The sequence below is a fragment of the Prionailurus bengalensis genome, chromosome A1 (assembly GCF_016509475.1).
Source record: "Prionailurus bengalensis isolate Pbe53 chromosome A1, Fcat_Pben_1.1_paternal_pri, whole genome shotgun sequence".
Taxonomy (NCBI): domain Eukaryota; kingdom Metazoa; phylum Chordata; class Mammalia; order Carnivora; family Felidae; genus Prionailurus; species Prionailurus bengalensis.
Genome location: NC_057343.1, coordinates 88,561,217 through 88,577,837, shown reverse-complemented (window position 1 = coordinate 88,577,837; position 16,621 = coordinate 88,561,217). Strand labels below are relative to the sequence as shown.

At 61.7% G+C, this 16,621-nt stretch overlaps 1 protein-coding gene across 2 annotated transcripts in view; it reads left to right on the top strand.

Moving 5' to 3' along the window:
- Positions 1–1,044: 1,044 nt before the first annotated feature.
- Positions 1,045–16,621, top strand: part of WNT3A (Wnt family member 3A) — a 41,340-nt gene continuing 25,763 nt past the window's right edge. Inside the window, exons 1-2 of one of the 2 annotated variants that reach the window (XM_043584665.1) lie at positions 1,045–1,231; positions 15,477–15,718. In XM_043584665.1, the coding sequence (XP_043440600.1) occupies positions 1,161–1,231; positions 15,477–15,718 (313 nt within the window). In that variant the 5' untranslated portion in view covers positions 1,045–1,160. Of the gene's footprint in view, positions 1,232–14,070; positions 15,719–16,621 lie in introns of those variants that run through there. The other variant, XM_043584658.1, reaches the window with a different exon arrangement.

Here is a 16,621-nt window from a genome sequence, read left to right as displayed (position 1 = left end):
CTTTCTGGCATACCCCAGAATATGCAAGGAGGGCTTTGCAGTGGACTATCCGGTGGGTACTGGCTAGCTGCTCCTGGACACTTCGGATAGGTCTCTTTACTCTCTGGTCTGCCCTTTCCCCATCAGCTAAGTCATAAAGCTTACCTAGGTCGTCAGAAATCCCTTCTGGGGAAGACTAGGAGCTCTGGGCCGCCCCAGAGGTTGGAGGTCCCAGGGCGAGAGATGCCCGGCTGCACTGCCTGCCCTCGCTAGGAAGCGCCCGGGACTGGACGTCTTCTTTCCTGGTGGGGTGCGGAGAACAAAGTGGAGGCGTCAACACCTACGCTCCAGACAGCCCGTGTACCAGTGCTGACCTTCAGACAGGGGCCCGTGCCCTGGCCGCCCACCCAGCCACTGTCCCCAGGGCAGGCCGCCTTCATCACCGCGGGTCTCCGCAGCCGAGCTGCGCGGTCAGCTCGGTTCCCAGTGGACCAGCGGGGAGCGGCTCCAGGGACTGGCCTCGGACGAAGAGACCCCCCTGGCGAGGAGATGGAAGAAAGGAAGAGCAGACCCGCCACTTGGAGAGCAGAGACAGAGCGCACTACAGAGCAGGAGCAGGAGCGAGAGCCGGACCGTGCGTCACACGGAGAGCGCAGGGCGCGCAGGGCTCCACACCGCAGAGCGGCCCTGGAGTGCCGGGCAGGCACAGCCCTAGGGCTGGGAGGGGCGCCTGTGGACCACCATCCTGAGCCCCCGCCGGCCGCCCGACCAGCGGCCCATCTGGCACAGCGCGGCCCTGGGAGCTGGCGCGCCCCGCGCGCCTTGCGCGCCCCGCGGCCACGGGAGGGGCCGCCGCCGCCCCAGCTCCAGGGCCCCGCCCGCCCGCCCCCTGCCCGCCCCGCCCCGGCCCTGGCCCGGGCCCCGGCGGGCGCCCCCCGCGGCGCTGCCCCGCCCCCGCCGGCCCGCGCCGCCCCGGGCCCCGGCCCGCCGCCCGGCCGCCGGCCCACCTGGCGCAGCGCCGCCCTCGGAGCCCGCGCACCGGCGCACACCCGCGCACCCCGCGCACCTCGCGGCCGCAGGAGGGCCCAGCACCGCCGCCCGCCAGCTCCCAGGGCCCGGCCCGCCCCGGCGCCCGTGCTCTCGGGGCGGACTCCCGGCCCTCCGCGCTCTCCCGCCCGGCGATGGCCCTGCTCGTATACTTCTTATTCCTCTACGGCCTGAAGCAGGCGCTGGGCAGTTACCCGATCTGGTGGTGAGTGAGCGGCCCCAAGCCGCCGCCGTCCCCTCGGGCAGGGCCCCGCGGTGGCCCGGAGCCCGCGCCCTGCCCCTGCGGCTCCACGGGGCACTGGCGGGTTGTTTTCCTTGGCGGCCACTTTCGACCTGTTCGGGCCAGGGCTGGGACGCGGGTGTCGGAGCTTCCGGGGACAGTGGTGTTCCGGGCCTAGAGGGGCCCCCGGCGTCGGAAAGGGCGCAGTGGCTGGGGAGAGGCGGGAACACTGTCTGCGCAGATGGCACCAACAGCCAGGCAGCGCGAAGCCGAAGCAGCTGGGCGGGCGAGCTGGGCGCAGCGCGGGGGACAAGGACACGTTCCTTACAGACCCGGTCTTACGCGCACGCACACCTTCAAACAAAGTCGGTGAGACCAGACCCAACAGCTTGGGGCAGCAGCGCAGTTAAGTAAAGACAGCGGGACCTGCCCGGAGTGGCGAGCCAGGACCCTGGGGCCAGCACCAGCCTTGGCCTCTCAGGCTCGGGGGAGTGCGGGGGGCGCGACCCTAGGGGTTTCTTCGTGAGCCCCTGTCTGAACCGGGAAGGAAAGAGGGGCCGCTGGGGCTCTCTCTGCATGGTCCTCCCGTCGGAGGCACATTTCAGTTAGACCTTCCTCAATCTGACGATGGAAATGTAGACGAACCAAAGGAAAGGTCCCGAGTGTCTACTGCACAGATATGGTGTGGGGGGGGGGGGGAGGGGGGGATTACTGTTACCATCCCTTCGGGATCTGATTTGGCAGAGCCCCCACCGGGAGGGTCGCCGGCGGTAGGGAAAGGGGGAAGGCAGTATGCGGCGTTGTGCTCTGAGAAGCCCAAGATTTGAGGGTCACAAGTGGGGCATGAGACCAGAAGACCCGGGGTTCCAGAGAAGGTTCCCCACACCCATGCTTGCGGGCGGGCGGGCGCGCGCGCGCGCGCACACACACACACACACACACGAACCTTCTCCGACGGCTTGCCTGGAATTATAATAATTACGCCGAGGGGAAGGGGTGGGGGGAACCAAGCGAGCCGAAGTACATCTAATCCGATAATAATTTTTCTCTTCGAGATGGTTCAGGAGCAGGGGCGCCTGGCTGGGGACGCGGGTCCAGGCGCAGCCAGGCGGGGCGGGGCGGGGTGGGAGGGGAGGCCCGGGCCAGTCCAGGGACCTGGGAGAGGCTGCTGGGCTGCTCTTCGGGGACCCGGGGCGTCCCTCACCGGCGCGCGCCGCACCTGCAGCGCCCTGTGGCCTTGGAGCGTGGGCTGCGGCCTCGGGGACCCTGACGCCCGCCTCGCCGGCCGCGGGGAGCTGGGGGGCACGTCCGAGAGAGCCCCGAGGCCGCCCGCTCCAGCGCAAGCTTCTAATTAGAACCCGCCGCCGCATTCCTGGGCACAGGAGGAAGCGCCCTTCGCCCCCGCGCTCCTCCCGAAAGGAAGGGCCCTGTCACCAGCCTCCTGGCCACCCCACACCTCGGTATCTTTGTCCTGTTGGCCCTGAGGCTCCCTGGCCTTACCACCCCCCCCCAAACACAGGTATGCCCCCCTTTCCACCCCGACCACATGTGTTCCATGTGAGCGCACCCGCACTTGCTCGGGACCCTGCGCTTCCCAGGTCAGCGGGAGAGGCCCTTCCTCCGGGCAATCCACCCCAGCAAGATTCTGGAGCAGCCCTTGGCCCCAGAGAGAAGGGTGCCCCCGGACCCCAACTCTGTTCCTGGTGGGATTCTCACGCTTGGGGATTCTGCTTCTTGAGGAGAAGCATCTGTGGTGGACACAGTCTCAGGGTTCCCTGGGGACAGCGGATTTACCCTCCTGCGTCCTTTCTGCCCCGGCCAGCCGCAGGGGACGGAGCTGTACCCCCACAGGCTCCCAGGCCAAGTAGACCGGAAGGACGGCTCCCAGGGAGAGACTCAGGGTTTTCTAGCTGGGGAAAGCTTTCCTGTCTGCACGCCCTACCTGGAGGACCTTCCCCCCGTGGCCCCTCCTCTCCCCAGCCCTCCCTCCCCCCAGTGCGGCTGAGGGACCCTCTCTTTATAACTTCTCACCTTCACGCTCAGCCTCCCCTAATTGGTTGTTCCGTTTCTCCCTCCCTCCCCCAGCGAAGCTACGGCAACCCCCCCTTCTCCCCACACCTTGCATATAAAAGTGAAAGTAACGGGGGCTTTCTCACCTGCGGGGACGCTGAGGAAACAGCCCAAATCAGGAGTAATTAGGCTTTTGAAGTTGGTGTGGCTCCTGGTGGGAGGGTGGAGGAGCTGGCCGCCGCCCTGCAGGGAATCCCAAAGCCACCGCTCCCCAGTGCGGGGAGGAAGCGCCCCTCACCCGGCCCTCACCCTCGGTGCCAGGGGCAGGTCCCTGCGGAGCCCAGACCCGGTCACAGTCCCAGGACCTGAACATTGAGAGCGTGCCTTGTGGGCTCCTTATGCGATCCTGTGACAGATGGGGGGGGGGGGGCTCCCAGGGAAGGAACCAGAGAGGTGACAGGGCTGCACCACTCCTCTGAGCAGACAGGAGTGTCATGGAATTAGAACTAAGCAAACACAGGATGCTCGGAACACGGAGAACAGTACTCTGTAGGCACCAGAGCTCTGTGCCATGCTCTGAGCCCCTTCCTCCTGTGTCCCTGAGTCTGGGCTGCAGGCATCTTGTAAGCCCCCTGAGCCTAACCTGGGCCCCTAGCAGAGGCCAGGCCCCCCACTGCCCCCACCAGGCTGTTCTGCCCCATTCCCACCGTGTCCTGCCTGTTCTGGCCAGCCTGCCCTCTGCCGTCCACCTCACTCCCTCACTGCCCTGCAGTGACAGCCCCAGTGGCCAGCAGCTAGCTGCCTTGTCTTCATCAGCACAAAAAGCCTCACCCGTCTGAGTCAGACCCTGTGTTCCACAGCCTCTGTGCTGGGAGCAGATGCCACCCGGGCTGACCCAGGACATTCCCCTGTGAAGCCACCGGGGTCAGATCTGTGGCCTGGGACGTGCTCCCACTGCAGTGCTCCCTGGTTCTCCCCCCACCACCAGAGTCGTCTCACCGTCCCTAACCACTGCCCCCACACAGATTTCCTGGCAAGGGACTCCCAGCTAAAAGCGAGTATCTGGCCCCTATGCCTTGTTTGCCACCTGGAAGGCCAACTAAGCAACAAGCCTGCCCACCTCCCAGAGCTTCTTCTGCATGCCCCTGTCCCGTGCCACCCCTCGGGCCCCCACATGGGTATCCTCTGTGTTTGTGGGGTGCAGGTGCACTTGAGGTCAGAGAGGGTAGCCAGCCAGGAGCATTCTGGAGGCGCCACTATGGCCCCAGGGGTGAGCCACCAGGGTGAGGGGTGGCCTGTGTCAGATGACTTGGGACCTGAGGGCTCACCTGCTCAGACAGCAGGGTCCACACACAAGCCTTCCCGGAGCTGCCTTGCCTCTGGTGACTCTGCACCCCTGCGCCCCTCCCCAGGGCACCCCTGCCGCTCATTTCTCCAGTCTGCCTGCCGCTATGTATCTGTCTCTGTCTCTCTCTGTCTCTCTGTCTCTCCCTGTCTCTGTCTCTCCCTATCTCTCCCTATCTCTATCTCTCTGTCTCTCGCTGTCTCTGTCTCTCCTAGTTTCTATCTCTCTCTGTCTCTTGTTGTCTCTGTTTCTCTCTGTCTCTCTGTCTCTCCCTGTCTCTGTCTCTCCCTGTCTCTGTCTCTCTCCCTCTTTCTCTGCCTCTCTCTTTAGCCCTGAGGCTGGTGAGGACAGTAGTGAGGTCATAAGATCAGAGGAATCCAGACACCAGATGGTGTCACTCCTCTGGTGTTGTAGGATCTCAGGGTGCAGGGAGCCCACCAGTGGCCATCCTTATATCAAGGGGCCACGTGAGAAATGGCCACAGGTGAAACACGCATGGTCAGAACCACCAGGTCCACATCTGCACCCCCACCTGGGGCTCCCCTGACTTGACCGCCCACACACTCAAGACTGTCTCTCCCACCCAGGGTGTCCCCTGTGTCTCACTGGGCTCGCTGTTTTAGAAGACGATTTTCTGTTTTATTTGCATAAACCTGCTAGAATCCTTTGTGGCAGGCAATACAATGGAGGAGGAGATGGAGGAAATGGTCTTAGTTAGAGAAAAGCTGTAAAGCTGTGCTTCCCTCCCAGCTCCCGGGTGCAGATCTCCAGCCCCCAGGGGCCGGCGGGCGTGGCCCAGGACAGGAGCCTCAATGAAAGGAGCAGTCATGCTGCAAGTGGCCCCCGGGGCCCATCCTGGGACAGTTGTCCGTGAAGAAATAAGAACAGAAATGGAAGACAGGGGACGCTTGGGGATGTCCTGGCTGTTGTGACCTGTTGGGTTTTGTATTATGTACTGTTCTCATGAAGCATTTCTGTGCACTTTGTAATAGTGGGTTGGACACTTGAAAAACCCCAAACCCAAGTTGTTAGGTCAGGGAACACCTTCTACGTTGCCCGGCAGGCCTGGGTGGGGGATCCTGCCTGTGGACCAGCATCCCTCCACAGTCAGCCACCCGGCACTGTCCACATGCGAGAGTTTGCGTCTGCTCCTTCCAAGCCCGGGTGAAGGGCTCAGAAGTCTCCAGAGGCGGAGTGGCTCCAGATGGGCTTGCTGAAAGTGACAGTCGTGCCCACACGGTGCTGGGAGGTGGTGAGCTGCACTTCATGGGGAGCAGGAGTGGAAGCCCAGGAAGGCAGAGCCCGCCGGCCCGGAGACCTGACACCCCCCCCCTCCAGAGTGAATGATGGATCTTTCCTGTGAAAAACAGAAGCCCCTTGGCTGGGCTCCTCCCGGGACACCTCTTGGCTGACTTCCCAGCTCTGGGGCCGGACCCCCACAGCACAACTTCCCAGCTCTGGGGCCGGACCCCCACAGCACGCTGGGCAGCGCTGCCTCGGTCTCCCTCACAGCCTCCCCAGGTGACACCCTGGAGGTGTCTCACGCTTTGGTGCCTCTGCATTCCTTCCCCAACAAAACGTGCTGCAGCCGCCCAGGGAAGCGGGCAAATGCATGGCCGTGGGCACAGGAGTCTCTGCCCGCCTGCCAGGACTTGTTCAAAGTATGTGTCAGTAATCCTGGCTCAGCCGGCGGGGCTGGGGGGGGTGCTGCAGGCAGGGAGGGGACCCAGCACGGACCAGGGTCCTGCAGCAACCCTCCACGGGCCCTCCCAGTGCCCAAGTTGCACAAACTCCCACAGGGGTCTTCTAGGCAGAAGAGGGCAGGAGCGTGGAGGCAAGTAGGGGTCTCCCAGTGGTCCCCAGTGCATGGAGGGTGCAGAGAGAATGCCCTTGGAGGAGTCCATGGCCCCTGTGGCTCCCAGACGGCTCCATACAGACAGGACAGACCCCTTTCGTCTTCTAGGGAGCCCTCAGGGCTCGGCGAGACCTCACACCTTGTCCCCAAGACAGAGAGCCATGGGACCAGCCAGAGCCCACCTGGGCAGAGACCCACAGGGAGAGTGTGGGCCCCCGACCTCCTTGCTCCCCCGGGGCCCATGTGCAGCTCTGTGTCCTCGAAGGACAAGAGAAGACGTTGCCGGCTTCTGCGGGGCCTGGAGAAGGGGGCCAGCAGGGCGGGGGCCACAGAGCGCTTCCTCAAGAAGGTGCAGATGGACATGCCACCCCACTGCTCAGAGCCCCTTCTGGAGCCTCAGGCAGATGTGGTCCCACAGTCCTTGGGAACTTCACAAAGTCTCTGCTCACCCCGGAGCACACAGGGCCACAGGCAAGGATGGAGCGGAGCCCACAGCCCACAGGCACCCTGTGCCTGCTGAGATTTACTGCAGGAAGAAACCCAGCCAGGTTCACAGACACATAAGAGGCTGCCGCCCCACCAGACCTGCAGGGACAGTGCACAGGTGCCTCCTGCGTCTGTGGGGCGAGTGGGGCTCCTCTGCCCAGAGCTGCTTCTGTGCCCTCCACCCCCGCTGCACCATCGCGATATAAGCCCGCGGGTGACGGCCATCAGCCCATCCCTCCCCTGCGTGTTACAGCCAGCGCCTCCGCTCCACCCTGAGCAGGATGGCCTGGCAAGGCGCCCAGACTTCCACAGCGCTGCCCTCCTGGGAGGGAGAAAACCATTAACGCTGGCGGGCGGCAGGCGCGGCTCACGTGGCCCCAGCCACAGGCTGGGACTGGAGTCCAGGGGCCGCTTTCCAGGCTGCACGCATGTGCGCTCTGGGTTGAAGGTGACATCCCCCGGTTCCTGAGAAACAAGCTATCGCTAAACTGTTAAGCAACCATGTGTTCCCCGGACCCTGGAACACTCCCTAGTGGGCCACCTTCCATTTGAGTGCCTCACACATCTCCCAGGATTGTGGGGGCGCCGTGTCTGCTCTGCCTGAGCCGGCCTCTCCACCACATGTGGTCTGCAGCTCAGGGACCCTGTCCCAGGTCCAAGGCGGGGCCACCGCCACCTGCTCCTGGACGTTGGCCCCTCAGCCGTGTGGACAGCCCTGCAGAAAGTCTCTCAGGGCTGGGACTCCAGGGAGAGGCTCAGAGGAGGAGGACCGTGTCTCAGGGTCAGGGGACTCTGGGTTTGAGGGGCCTTCAGGGTATTGGGCGTGACAACCGGCCAGGCAGCCGGGTGTGGGCACCTTCTGGGACGGCTCCCTGCACTGTGGAGAAGTGCTCTCATTCCTCACAGGCTGAATCACGGCACCAGGTGCAGGGTGAAGGAAGTAGTAGGGTCGGGGCCTTACTGTGACCCAGACAGAGGGACAGAGGTATAAGTGAAAGACGGCTGGCTGCACCCCCACCCCTCCCATCCCTCTCTGGAGCCATTTACACACCTGTAACAGCTGTGAGGCCGAGGGCAAGATGAGGGTTTAACCCAAAGCCCCGACACCCAGTGACAGCTCAGCGTGGTGCCTGAGGGTTGTGAGGCTAGGTCCTGGGCCCCCTCACAGTGCGGGGCAGAGACCCCAGGTTCACCTCCTTGGGACCTGGAGCTGGGTGGCCCCTGTGCTGACATCAGGAGAGACAGCTGCATACCTGCGTGTCAGCAGAGGAAACTGAGGCACAGTGGGTCCTAACGCAGCTGGCTGGGGGCAGGCACAGGCTGCCAGTCACGTCACCCTTCTGTGACCATCCTGCAGGGGACACAGGGCTGAGTGGGGCCCCAGAGACTAGTGGTGCTGAGGGTCTTTAGTGCTGGCTGTGTGTTGCGACATATATCTGACTTGTCACAGACCCATGTTCACACCCACCCCCCCAGATTCATGCATGAGCCCAGGTGACAGTGTTAGGAAGGGGGACCCGTGACAGGCTTCATGTCCTCATAAGGAGAACAAGAGCCCAGGGCTCTCTCTGTCCCCACCACGTGAGGATCTCAAGGAGCCCAGGAAGGGGGTCCCCACAGACCCCGAATGTGCTAGCACCTGGATGTTGGAGGTCCAGCCTCAGACCTGTGAGGGATACATGTGTTTTGTGTAAGCCCCCTGGTCCATGGTGTTCATTGGGGCAGCCTACACTGCCTGAGACTCTGGTCCCTAAATGCTATTCAGCAAGCCTGGAGTTCAATGCATTTTAAGGGCATCGGAGTATGGGGAGAAAGGGGCCCTTAGGAGCTATCCAGTCATATTAACACATGGATGCCAGACAGGTGTCTTCATCTGGGCCGAGATTCCCGGTCCAGGAGGTCCCAGAGTGCCATCCACAAGGTTGTGAGGGTCACAGGGAGTCACGCACTGGGCCAGCCAAGTGCAAGGCCACACAGGTGACATGATGGTGCCAGTGGGGCCTATGGGGGGATAGGAAGGGTCAGGAGAGACCACAAAGGCCAAGGTGCCCAGGTGATGAGGCCCTTCGACTGCTTGGGGAAGTTCTGTCCCCTGGTTGTGAGCAGCTTGTGGGGACAGGTAGCAGACAGTAGGCCCCCTTTGCCGCTTACAAGTAGCCAGACTCCACAGCTTCAAACGGCACACAGTGGCACTCAGCAGGTGGCACATCTGGGTGGCTCATCTGTGGCCCCCACTGTGGTCTCTGGAGCCTCACTCACAGTGCTAGCTCGTCTGGGGGAGAGTGAGCTCCTGACCTCGCCCACTGTCACGTGTGGGTCCTTGGGCTCGGGGGACCCAGTCCCCACGTGCTGGCGACTGCCAGCCAGATCGTTCTAGCTCCTGGGGCGGGGGTGCCTCTCTGGTCCAGGGACGTGGGCTCCTGGCACAGAGCCAGCAGCTGCTCTGGATGCCCCAACATCTCTGACCTCTCCTCCTGGACAGAGGCTGTGCTTTGAAAGCACGTGTGAGATAGGTGATCCTGATTTACGTCTGTAAGTGTGGCCTGGCATCCTGGCTATGGTCACGGTCCCGATGGCACGGCAGCGGGGTGGGGCCTCTGGGGGCCCCTCAGTGTCTGGGCCCGGAGGGAGTGCCTCCTTCCCAGGGTGCACAGCCACGCAGCCCCTCCTAGAAGCTCGGGGTGTGGGACCCCCGGACGGGGAAATGATATCGGTATTTGCACCCACCGTGAACAGCAACCAGACTTGCCTCTGACGAAGGGCAGCAGTGATGGGCCTGGGATCCAATGTCACCAGGAGAAAGCAGATATGACAGCCAGGCATTGATCAACCACCGGGTGGGCTCGCTCGCTTACCCTGTGCTGAGACTCAGTCCCGTTTCTGGCTCCTCTGCTTGGTCAACAGAACCACGGAGAGTCCACCCGAACTCACCCCTGCACTGAAAGCACCATGGAGATCTTCATCCGTCTGTCCCACCCCTACCCACCCCGGCACTGACAGCACCACCGAGAGCCTGCCCCTACCCATCCCTTCATGCTCGCATCGCTCTCATCACAGGGTGGAGTGACCACCGGTGCCTTACTATCAGCCAGCGCAGGCTGACATCACCACCTTCCCAGGATGTCCTTTCCTCCGGGATATGACTCAGGAGTTCAGAGTGCATTCAGTGCCCTTGCATTTTATTGTGCTCAGAGAACTTGGGGGAACAAAAGGCACGGGGATGGTGGTGCCCTCTACCTCTCAGTGCTGCCTCCAGCCCCTGGCAAGGCCCTCGGACAGGCCAGTACATCACCATCCCCTGGAGGCAGCCACTGCATGGCTCGGAGCCTCTCCCTGCCCTCCTGTTCTGCCCCTGGCCTCACCCCAAGCGCCCTGCTTCCTCCCAGGAGGGTGTGGGAGGAGGGACTTAGAGATTGCGGTTTCCCAAGTGTTGATGGATGGAGGACATCTACCTTCCCTGTATATGAGGAATTTGGATCCGGGAGTATGGGGGGATAGTGCACATCCACTGTGGATGTTCTCTCTACCTTTATGGAGACATAACTGACAGATAACACTGTGTGAGGTTAAGGTGTACAACATGATGATGTGATACATGTATATATTATGAAATGATCACCACACTAAGGTTCGTGAACACCAGCTAAATTTTTAATGTGATTTTTTTTAATGACTGGGTTTTGCCTTCGAGGCCAAGCCACAATCCGGTGTCCCGCCAAGCCCCCCTGACCACTTCTCACCCACAATGCCAGCCCCCTTCTGTGTGGGACCGGCAGCTCCCAGCTCTCCACCCTCCCCTGGCCACCTCTGGGGCAGAGGAAACTTTCTGGAAGCAGTCCAAGGGGCATCGGGCATGGGGTCCGGTGTGGGTGTGAGAAGAACCCAGACAGGGCTTGGGGGTGGGGGTGGGGCAGAGGGCTGGAACAGCTGGAGCGGCATCTGGGCTGGCACCCTGGCCTTGATGCCTGGCTCCAGGATGTGGCGAGCTGGGGCCTGCCCTGGAAGGGGGGTGGGGGGGCAGGAGCTGACTCAGCACCCCGGAACCAGGCTGCTGCCAGAAGCTGTGAGCTGGGAAGTCCCGGCTCTGCTCTCCCCAAGGCATGGCCTGGGGGGCATAAGGGAAGCCTGATGGAAGGCAGGCTCTGACCTGGGAGCTGAGGGGTCCTGGGGGGGGGCAGGCTCTGGGCTCTCTGTCCCCCTCCCAGCCTCCACCCGGCATGAGTCCTGGCTCTGGCATCTGGCCAGGAGGCCAGCACCACAGGCCTGACGGAGTGTGTCTGAACTAAGGGGTGCCTTTCTTTTCCACGCGTCCCAAGTCTCCAAGTAAAGAAGAGAGAAATGGAGTGAGTGAGTTTCCTCCTGGCAGACCCTCCCCACCCCTCCTCACTGAAGCAAGGCTGTGACCACAGAGGACAAGCTGGAGGAAGCCAGCCCCCATCGGAAAGCCCCGCACCAGACCGTGACGTCAGACCTTCCAAGTGTTGCCTGTGGAGAACGGCCCACGGTTGGAATGGTTGCGGGAACATCTGTGTGCCCACAGCCCCGGGCTATTCTGCCTGGCTGTCCCGCTGCTGACCACTGCCTCCACGCACCCATCTGTTCATCTCACATTTTCATTTTGACCGCGAGCACGCGGGCCGGCTCATCAGTAGCGAGAGGTCCACATCTGTGTGAAATCACGGCCTGTGTGGTCCTGCATCAGTGACGCATCCTGGTTCATGGAGTGCAGGGGCAAGGGCAACCTCACTGGGGGTGACCAGCTGAGCTTACAGTCCTGGGGAAACTGGGACAGTTGGTCCCCAGCCTCGCCCACCAACTGGCCCCCAAGGCACCTCTCCTGGGCTCCTGGATACTCCAAGGTGCATGGATAGAAAATCATCAGCCTGGCTCCCACGGTCACCTCCCTGGCCAGGACCAGCCACAGCAGTCCTATCTCAGTCGGAGGCAGAAAGGAGCCTCGTGGGTGACCAGCCAGGCCTCCCCCAGAGGGAGACAGAGGTGGACTCCTGTATGGGAGGGCCGTAGAGGCTGAAGAAGGATCCTGAAAGAGTACCCCACCACCCCCACTCAGGTCCCGCCCTGTGTTATTTCCAGCTGTGTCCTCACAAGGCCTGGCTACTTGCTTCTCCGGAACCCTCCCCCTGGGTCCCTCCACTCATTCGGGAGGGTGTCACCTCAACAGTTCCTGCTGACATCCGGTGGTGCAGAGGGGGAAGGGCATGTGACCTCTCCTGGAGCGTGCTGCATGCGTGTGGACGGTGGGAACACGAGGAGGGTTCACTTCAAGACATACCTCACAGTGGAGGCAGACAGCTGACATTAGGCAGGTGTGGGCAGAGCCACCCTCGCGCGGTACACGCACTGACCCAGGCTGGGGTCCCTGGGGCTAGGACAGAGGCAGCATGGTGGGTGGGTGGGAGGCATAGGACCTGGCAGGAATGGCCTGGACATGCAGTGCTGGTGGCAATGTTCTGAAGGAGCACAGGCTGGGGGAGTTCGCCCTGTATTTACAGATTCTCTATGCAAGCTTGAGTAGTGGAGGGAACACAGGACAGATGCCGCCTGTCTCTCCCCACACCGTCCCCCTGCGCCCCCTGGCCTCTCTGCCCGCTTCCTGTGCTCCAGCCTGGCCAGGCCCATCTTGTCAGCCTAGAGGCCTTGCTTGCACCCACAGGCTGAGGGTCCTTCCCCGAGGGCAGAGAACACTGACGTTGGCCTGCATGCCACCGGTCAGCCCACGAGCCAAGCTCTCCTCCCATCCCACCGCCCACCTGCTCTGCCAGCCCCCTGGGATGCTCATGGCCCAGGTTGGCGCAGGGGTCCCCATGGGAGTGGCCCCTGCCTCTGGTCTCCCTTCCCAGATGTCCGTGCAGGCCAGGGTGCTGGAGAGCCAGGCCCAGATCACAGGACACTTTCTGGGGAAGAAAGACCACACAGGGGTGAGGCAGATGGTTGGGCTTTCTGGAAACTTTGAGGTTCTCAGGACTGTGGGGTGGGTGTGGAAGAAAGATGGCCGGGCAACTGGCACTCAGTAGGGTCTGTGTGTAATGAAGGAATGAGTGAGGGAACGAGCCAGCCCTGCTGCCCCATTCCCCCCAAGCAATGACCCGGCCCCACCATCCCAGGCCAGGCCAGGGACACAGACATACTTGAGAATGGTGTGGCCTGCGGTGTCTGGCACGGGGTCCTGGCCGGTTTGCTCATCAAGGCACTAGGGTGAGGACAGACAGGACCAGTGGGGAGCACGCCAAGGGAGGGCCGTCAGATACTAGGGCTCGAAAGTGGAAGGGACCCAAGACACTGAGGGCATGGAAGATCAGGGACACAGGACCCGCTGCCTGTAGCAGGGAAGCGTGGCTCAGGCATCTGGCTGCAGAGAGATAGGTTTTAGTTCTCAGGAGATGTTCTTGGGGAGGAGGGGGGGAGGTGAGGACAGGGTGAATATGGTGGTCCACCCAGGAATGTGGGGGAGCACACGCTGTCGGGAGTTGGCCAGGGGAGCACGAGTGGAGGTGGGACTTCCAGGGCCAGTGGCCTGCTCCCCAGCTGGCTTCCTAAATGAGGCAGAGGTGCTGCACAGGGAGCCCAGGAGGGTGACCCACACAGGGGCAGTGGAGGGCCTGCTGGAGGCAGGGAGGCCAATGTGACTGCACAAGGCCCACAGGCTGTGTGGGGAGAGCAGACAGATCTGGATCGGGCAGGACAGCACTGAGGAAGCTTCTCTCTGCAGCCAGGAGGCAGCCTAGGTGCTGGAGGGCTGGGCTGGTGCCTACTGGCAAGGAGGCCTTGAAGGTTTGGGAAAGGAGGGAAGGACGGGTGGGGGGGAGGGGGCGGGTGGGAGGCGGGCGGGAGGATCTGCTGTGTATTTCCAGAGTCTTTCCAGGGGGGAGGATTGTTTCTCTGACAGTGAGTCCCTGCTTCCTATGGCTCTCACCACAGCTGGTTGGAACCGGGTTAGACTCCACGTAGGACATCTGGAACATCGGTGTCATCATGCAGGGATGTGGACGGCTCAGACATACAGAAGCCTCCCACCTGCCTTCTCTCTGGGTGCTGGGTCCCCACCCCCCCAGACGCAAACAAGAAGAGCCTCTGGGGATTCAGCTGAGGCGTCTCCCCCTCCAAACAAAGGAGAGTCAGGCCTTCCCGCCGGGAGCCCACCAGAGTAAATTACCAGATAAGCAGGGGCCTCCCTGCCAGGCCAGGGGCTGCTCTAGATCTTCATTCCAGGCGTGGGACGCAGCATACCCAGCAGCCCAGAGGAAGCAGAGAGATGGGCTCCCGAGGTGGGAGTGGAGAGCACGTGGGAGACCGTGAACAGGCAGCAGGATCGGCTGGGGTACTGGGCCGAGGAGTATACAGGTGGCAGGATCCAGTGTTCCCCACAGGACTGGGCCGACGTGTCCACAGGTGGTGGGATCCAGCGTCCCCCACGGGTCCGGGCAGGTGTTTCAACTTGTCACCCATACAATTGTAGAAGCTCTTTCTGCTCTGCCCCCAAAAGGACCTGACAGTTCTTTCTTTGAAATCAAGATGCAAGTCCATACAGTAAAACAGACATGGTTTAGTCAGCCTCGAGACATAAACGCGTGTGTAACCAACACAGAGCACTTCCATCGCCCCAGGCTGGTGCTGTCTGATAGAACTTTCCACAGGGACCAAAATGTCCCTTATCTGACCGTCCAGCTCGGTAGCCACAGCTGTGTGCAGCTGGTGGGACTGGAAAGCCAAAATTCCCTCTCTTTTGTTGTTCAACTTAACTTAAATTTCATAGGTGCACAGTGAGTGGGAACCATCCCCGAGACATTCCCTCTGCACCTCCGCTCAGGGGGGTACTCCCACAGGAATTCAGGAGGAACCGCAGCCCTGGTTTATGTCCTCATCTACAACTGCTCATGGCCACGGCCACAGTCGGAGGTGCAGGCACACACTGGCCGAGCCAGGTGTCCCCTTGGCACCTGCTACCTGTCAGAAGCACGCTGGGCTGCATTTCTGAGAGGGAGTGAACAGCAGCTGTTCACCCTTGCGCCCCGTGGGTGCAGACTCAAGTGGCTCCATCCTAATCACAGCGCTGTGAATGTCCGTGGGCACGTGGCATGGAGGGCACATGGCCTTCTGTCTGTTGGGTAAATAGCCAAGAGCAGCTGTCACGCGGGCGTGAGTGCAGGATGATTTTCACCCCAAGGATCAGCCGCTGCTGTGCCCTGTCTGGCCGCCAGCACCCCCTCCTCTGGGCAGCCCCCTGGGGTTGACCGGTCGCACACTGTGCTCCCCACATTTCCAAAGCTCCGCTGCCCTGCTACCCCCACCCTGACAGAAGAGCCCCTATACTTGTGCAGAGCACCAGGCAGGCTTGCACTCTCCATTTCCTTGGTTGCTTTCCCACCACGCTTCATGCACGTCTGGACGATGTTTGGTACCATCCAGGTACAGGGTGCAGACGCTCTTCCTTCATGCAGAATGGCCGCGTGCGCACTGAGGAGCGCGGGCAGGGCGGCTGCACCACTGATCAGGCCTCCTCCCCTCCTCCCCAGGTCCTTGGCCATCGGGCCCCAGTACTCATCCCTGGGCACTCAGCCCATCCTGTGTGCCAGCATCCCGGGCCTGGTGCCCAAGCAGCTGCGGTTCTGCCGGAACTACGTGGAGATTATGCCCAGCGTGGCGGAGGGCATCAAGATAAGCATTCAGGAGTGCCAGCACCAGTTCCGTGGCCGCCGCTGGAACTGCACCACCGTCAACAACAGCCTGGCCATCTTCGGCCCCGTGCTGGACAAAGGTACGCAGGCCCCCATCTTGGCCTTCAGGTGGACGTGGTAGGTCCTTGCAGCTCCTCTTCAGTGCCAGGAGCCGCTCTGCCCTGACCCACCTCAGTGTCTCCCCTGTGCTCAGCATAGGAGCGGCGCCTCCGGCGGGCGGGCAGTGCCCTGCAGACCTCAGCCTCTTAGGGGGCTCCTGCAGCTCCAAAAGGAGTAGGGTAATGCAGAGATCTCTCCTGCTTCCCCTTCCCCAAGGCAAATTGTATGGTCTCAGGAGGACGAGATTAACCGTCGCAGGCTTCCCACAGGAGCCAGGCCTTCAGGGGGGTCTTGGAGAGAAAATAACAAAATTTGTATTAAAACAATAAAACATAGGGAGGGGAGGAGGGGTTGGGGGCCACAGAGGCACACCGGGGGAGTTATCCTGGGTCCCGGGGCCAGGAAGGAGAAGAAGATGAGGGTTGGGTGTTGGTTAACTTTTGGGGAAGAGCAAATTTTCACCAAACATAGTGGTTTATGCAGTAATAACCATGTGCCATATGTCCCGACACCTGCAAATCAGAGGTCAACAGTGCTGCATCTCAGCTGGTCCCTGGTCTGGGACACGTCTGGCAGCTGAGGCTATGCTCAGCAACAACACCCAAAAGTGGCCTCTGCAATATGGTGGCTGGGCCCCACAGACAGGTGGGGAGGGAGAGAGGTGCCTTTCACTCAGCATAATGTTTTCAAGATTCGTCCACACTGCGTGTGTCAGCACTTTAGGCCTTGTTAGGGGTGAGTAATAGCTCTCTGTGCAGATAGACCACATTTTATTATGCATTGGTCGCTGATGCACATTTGGGTGATTTCTACCTTTTGGCTCTTGTGAACAGCGCTGCTGTGAACATTTTTGTATAAGTATCTGTTTAAATACCTGTTTTTGA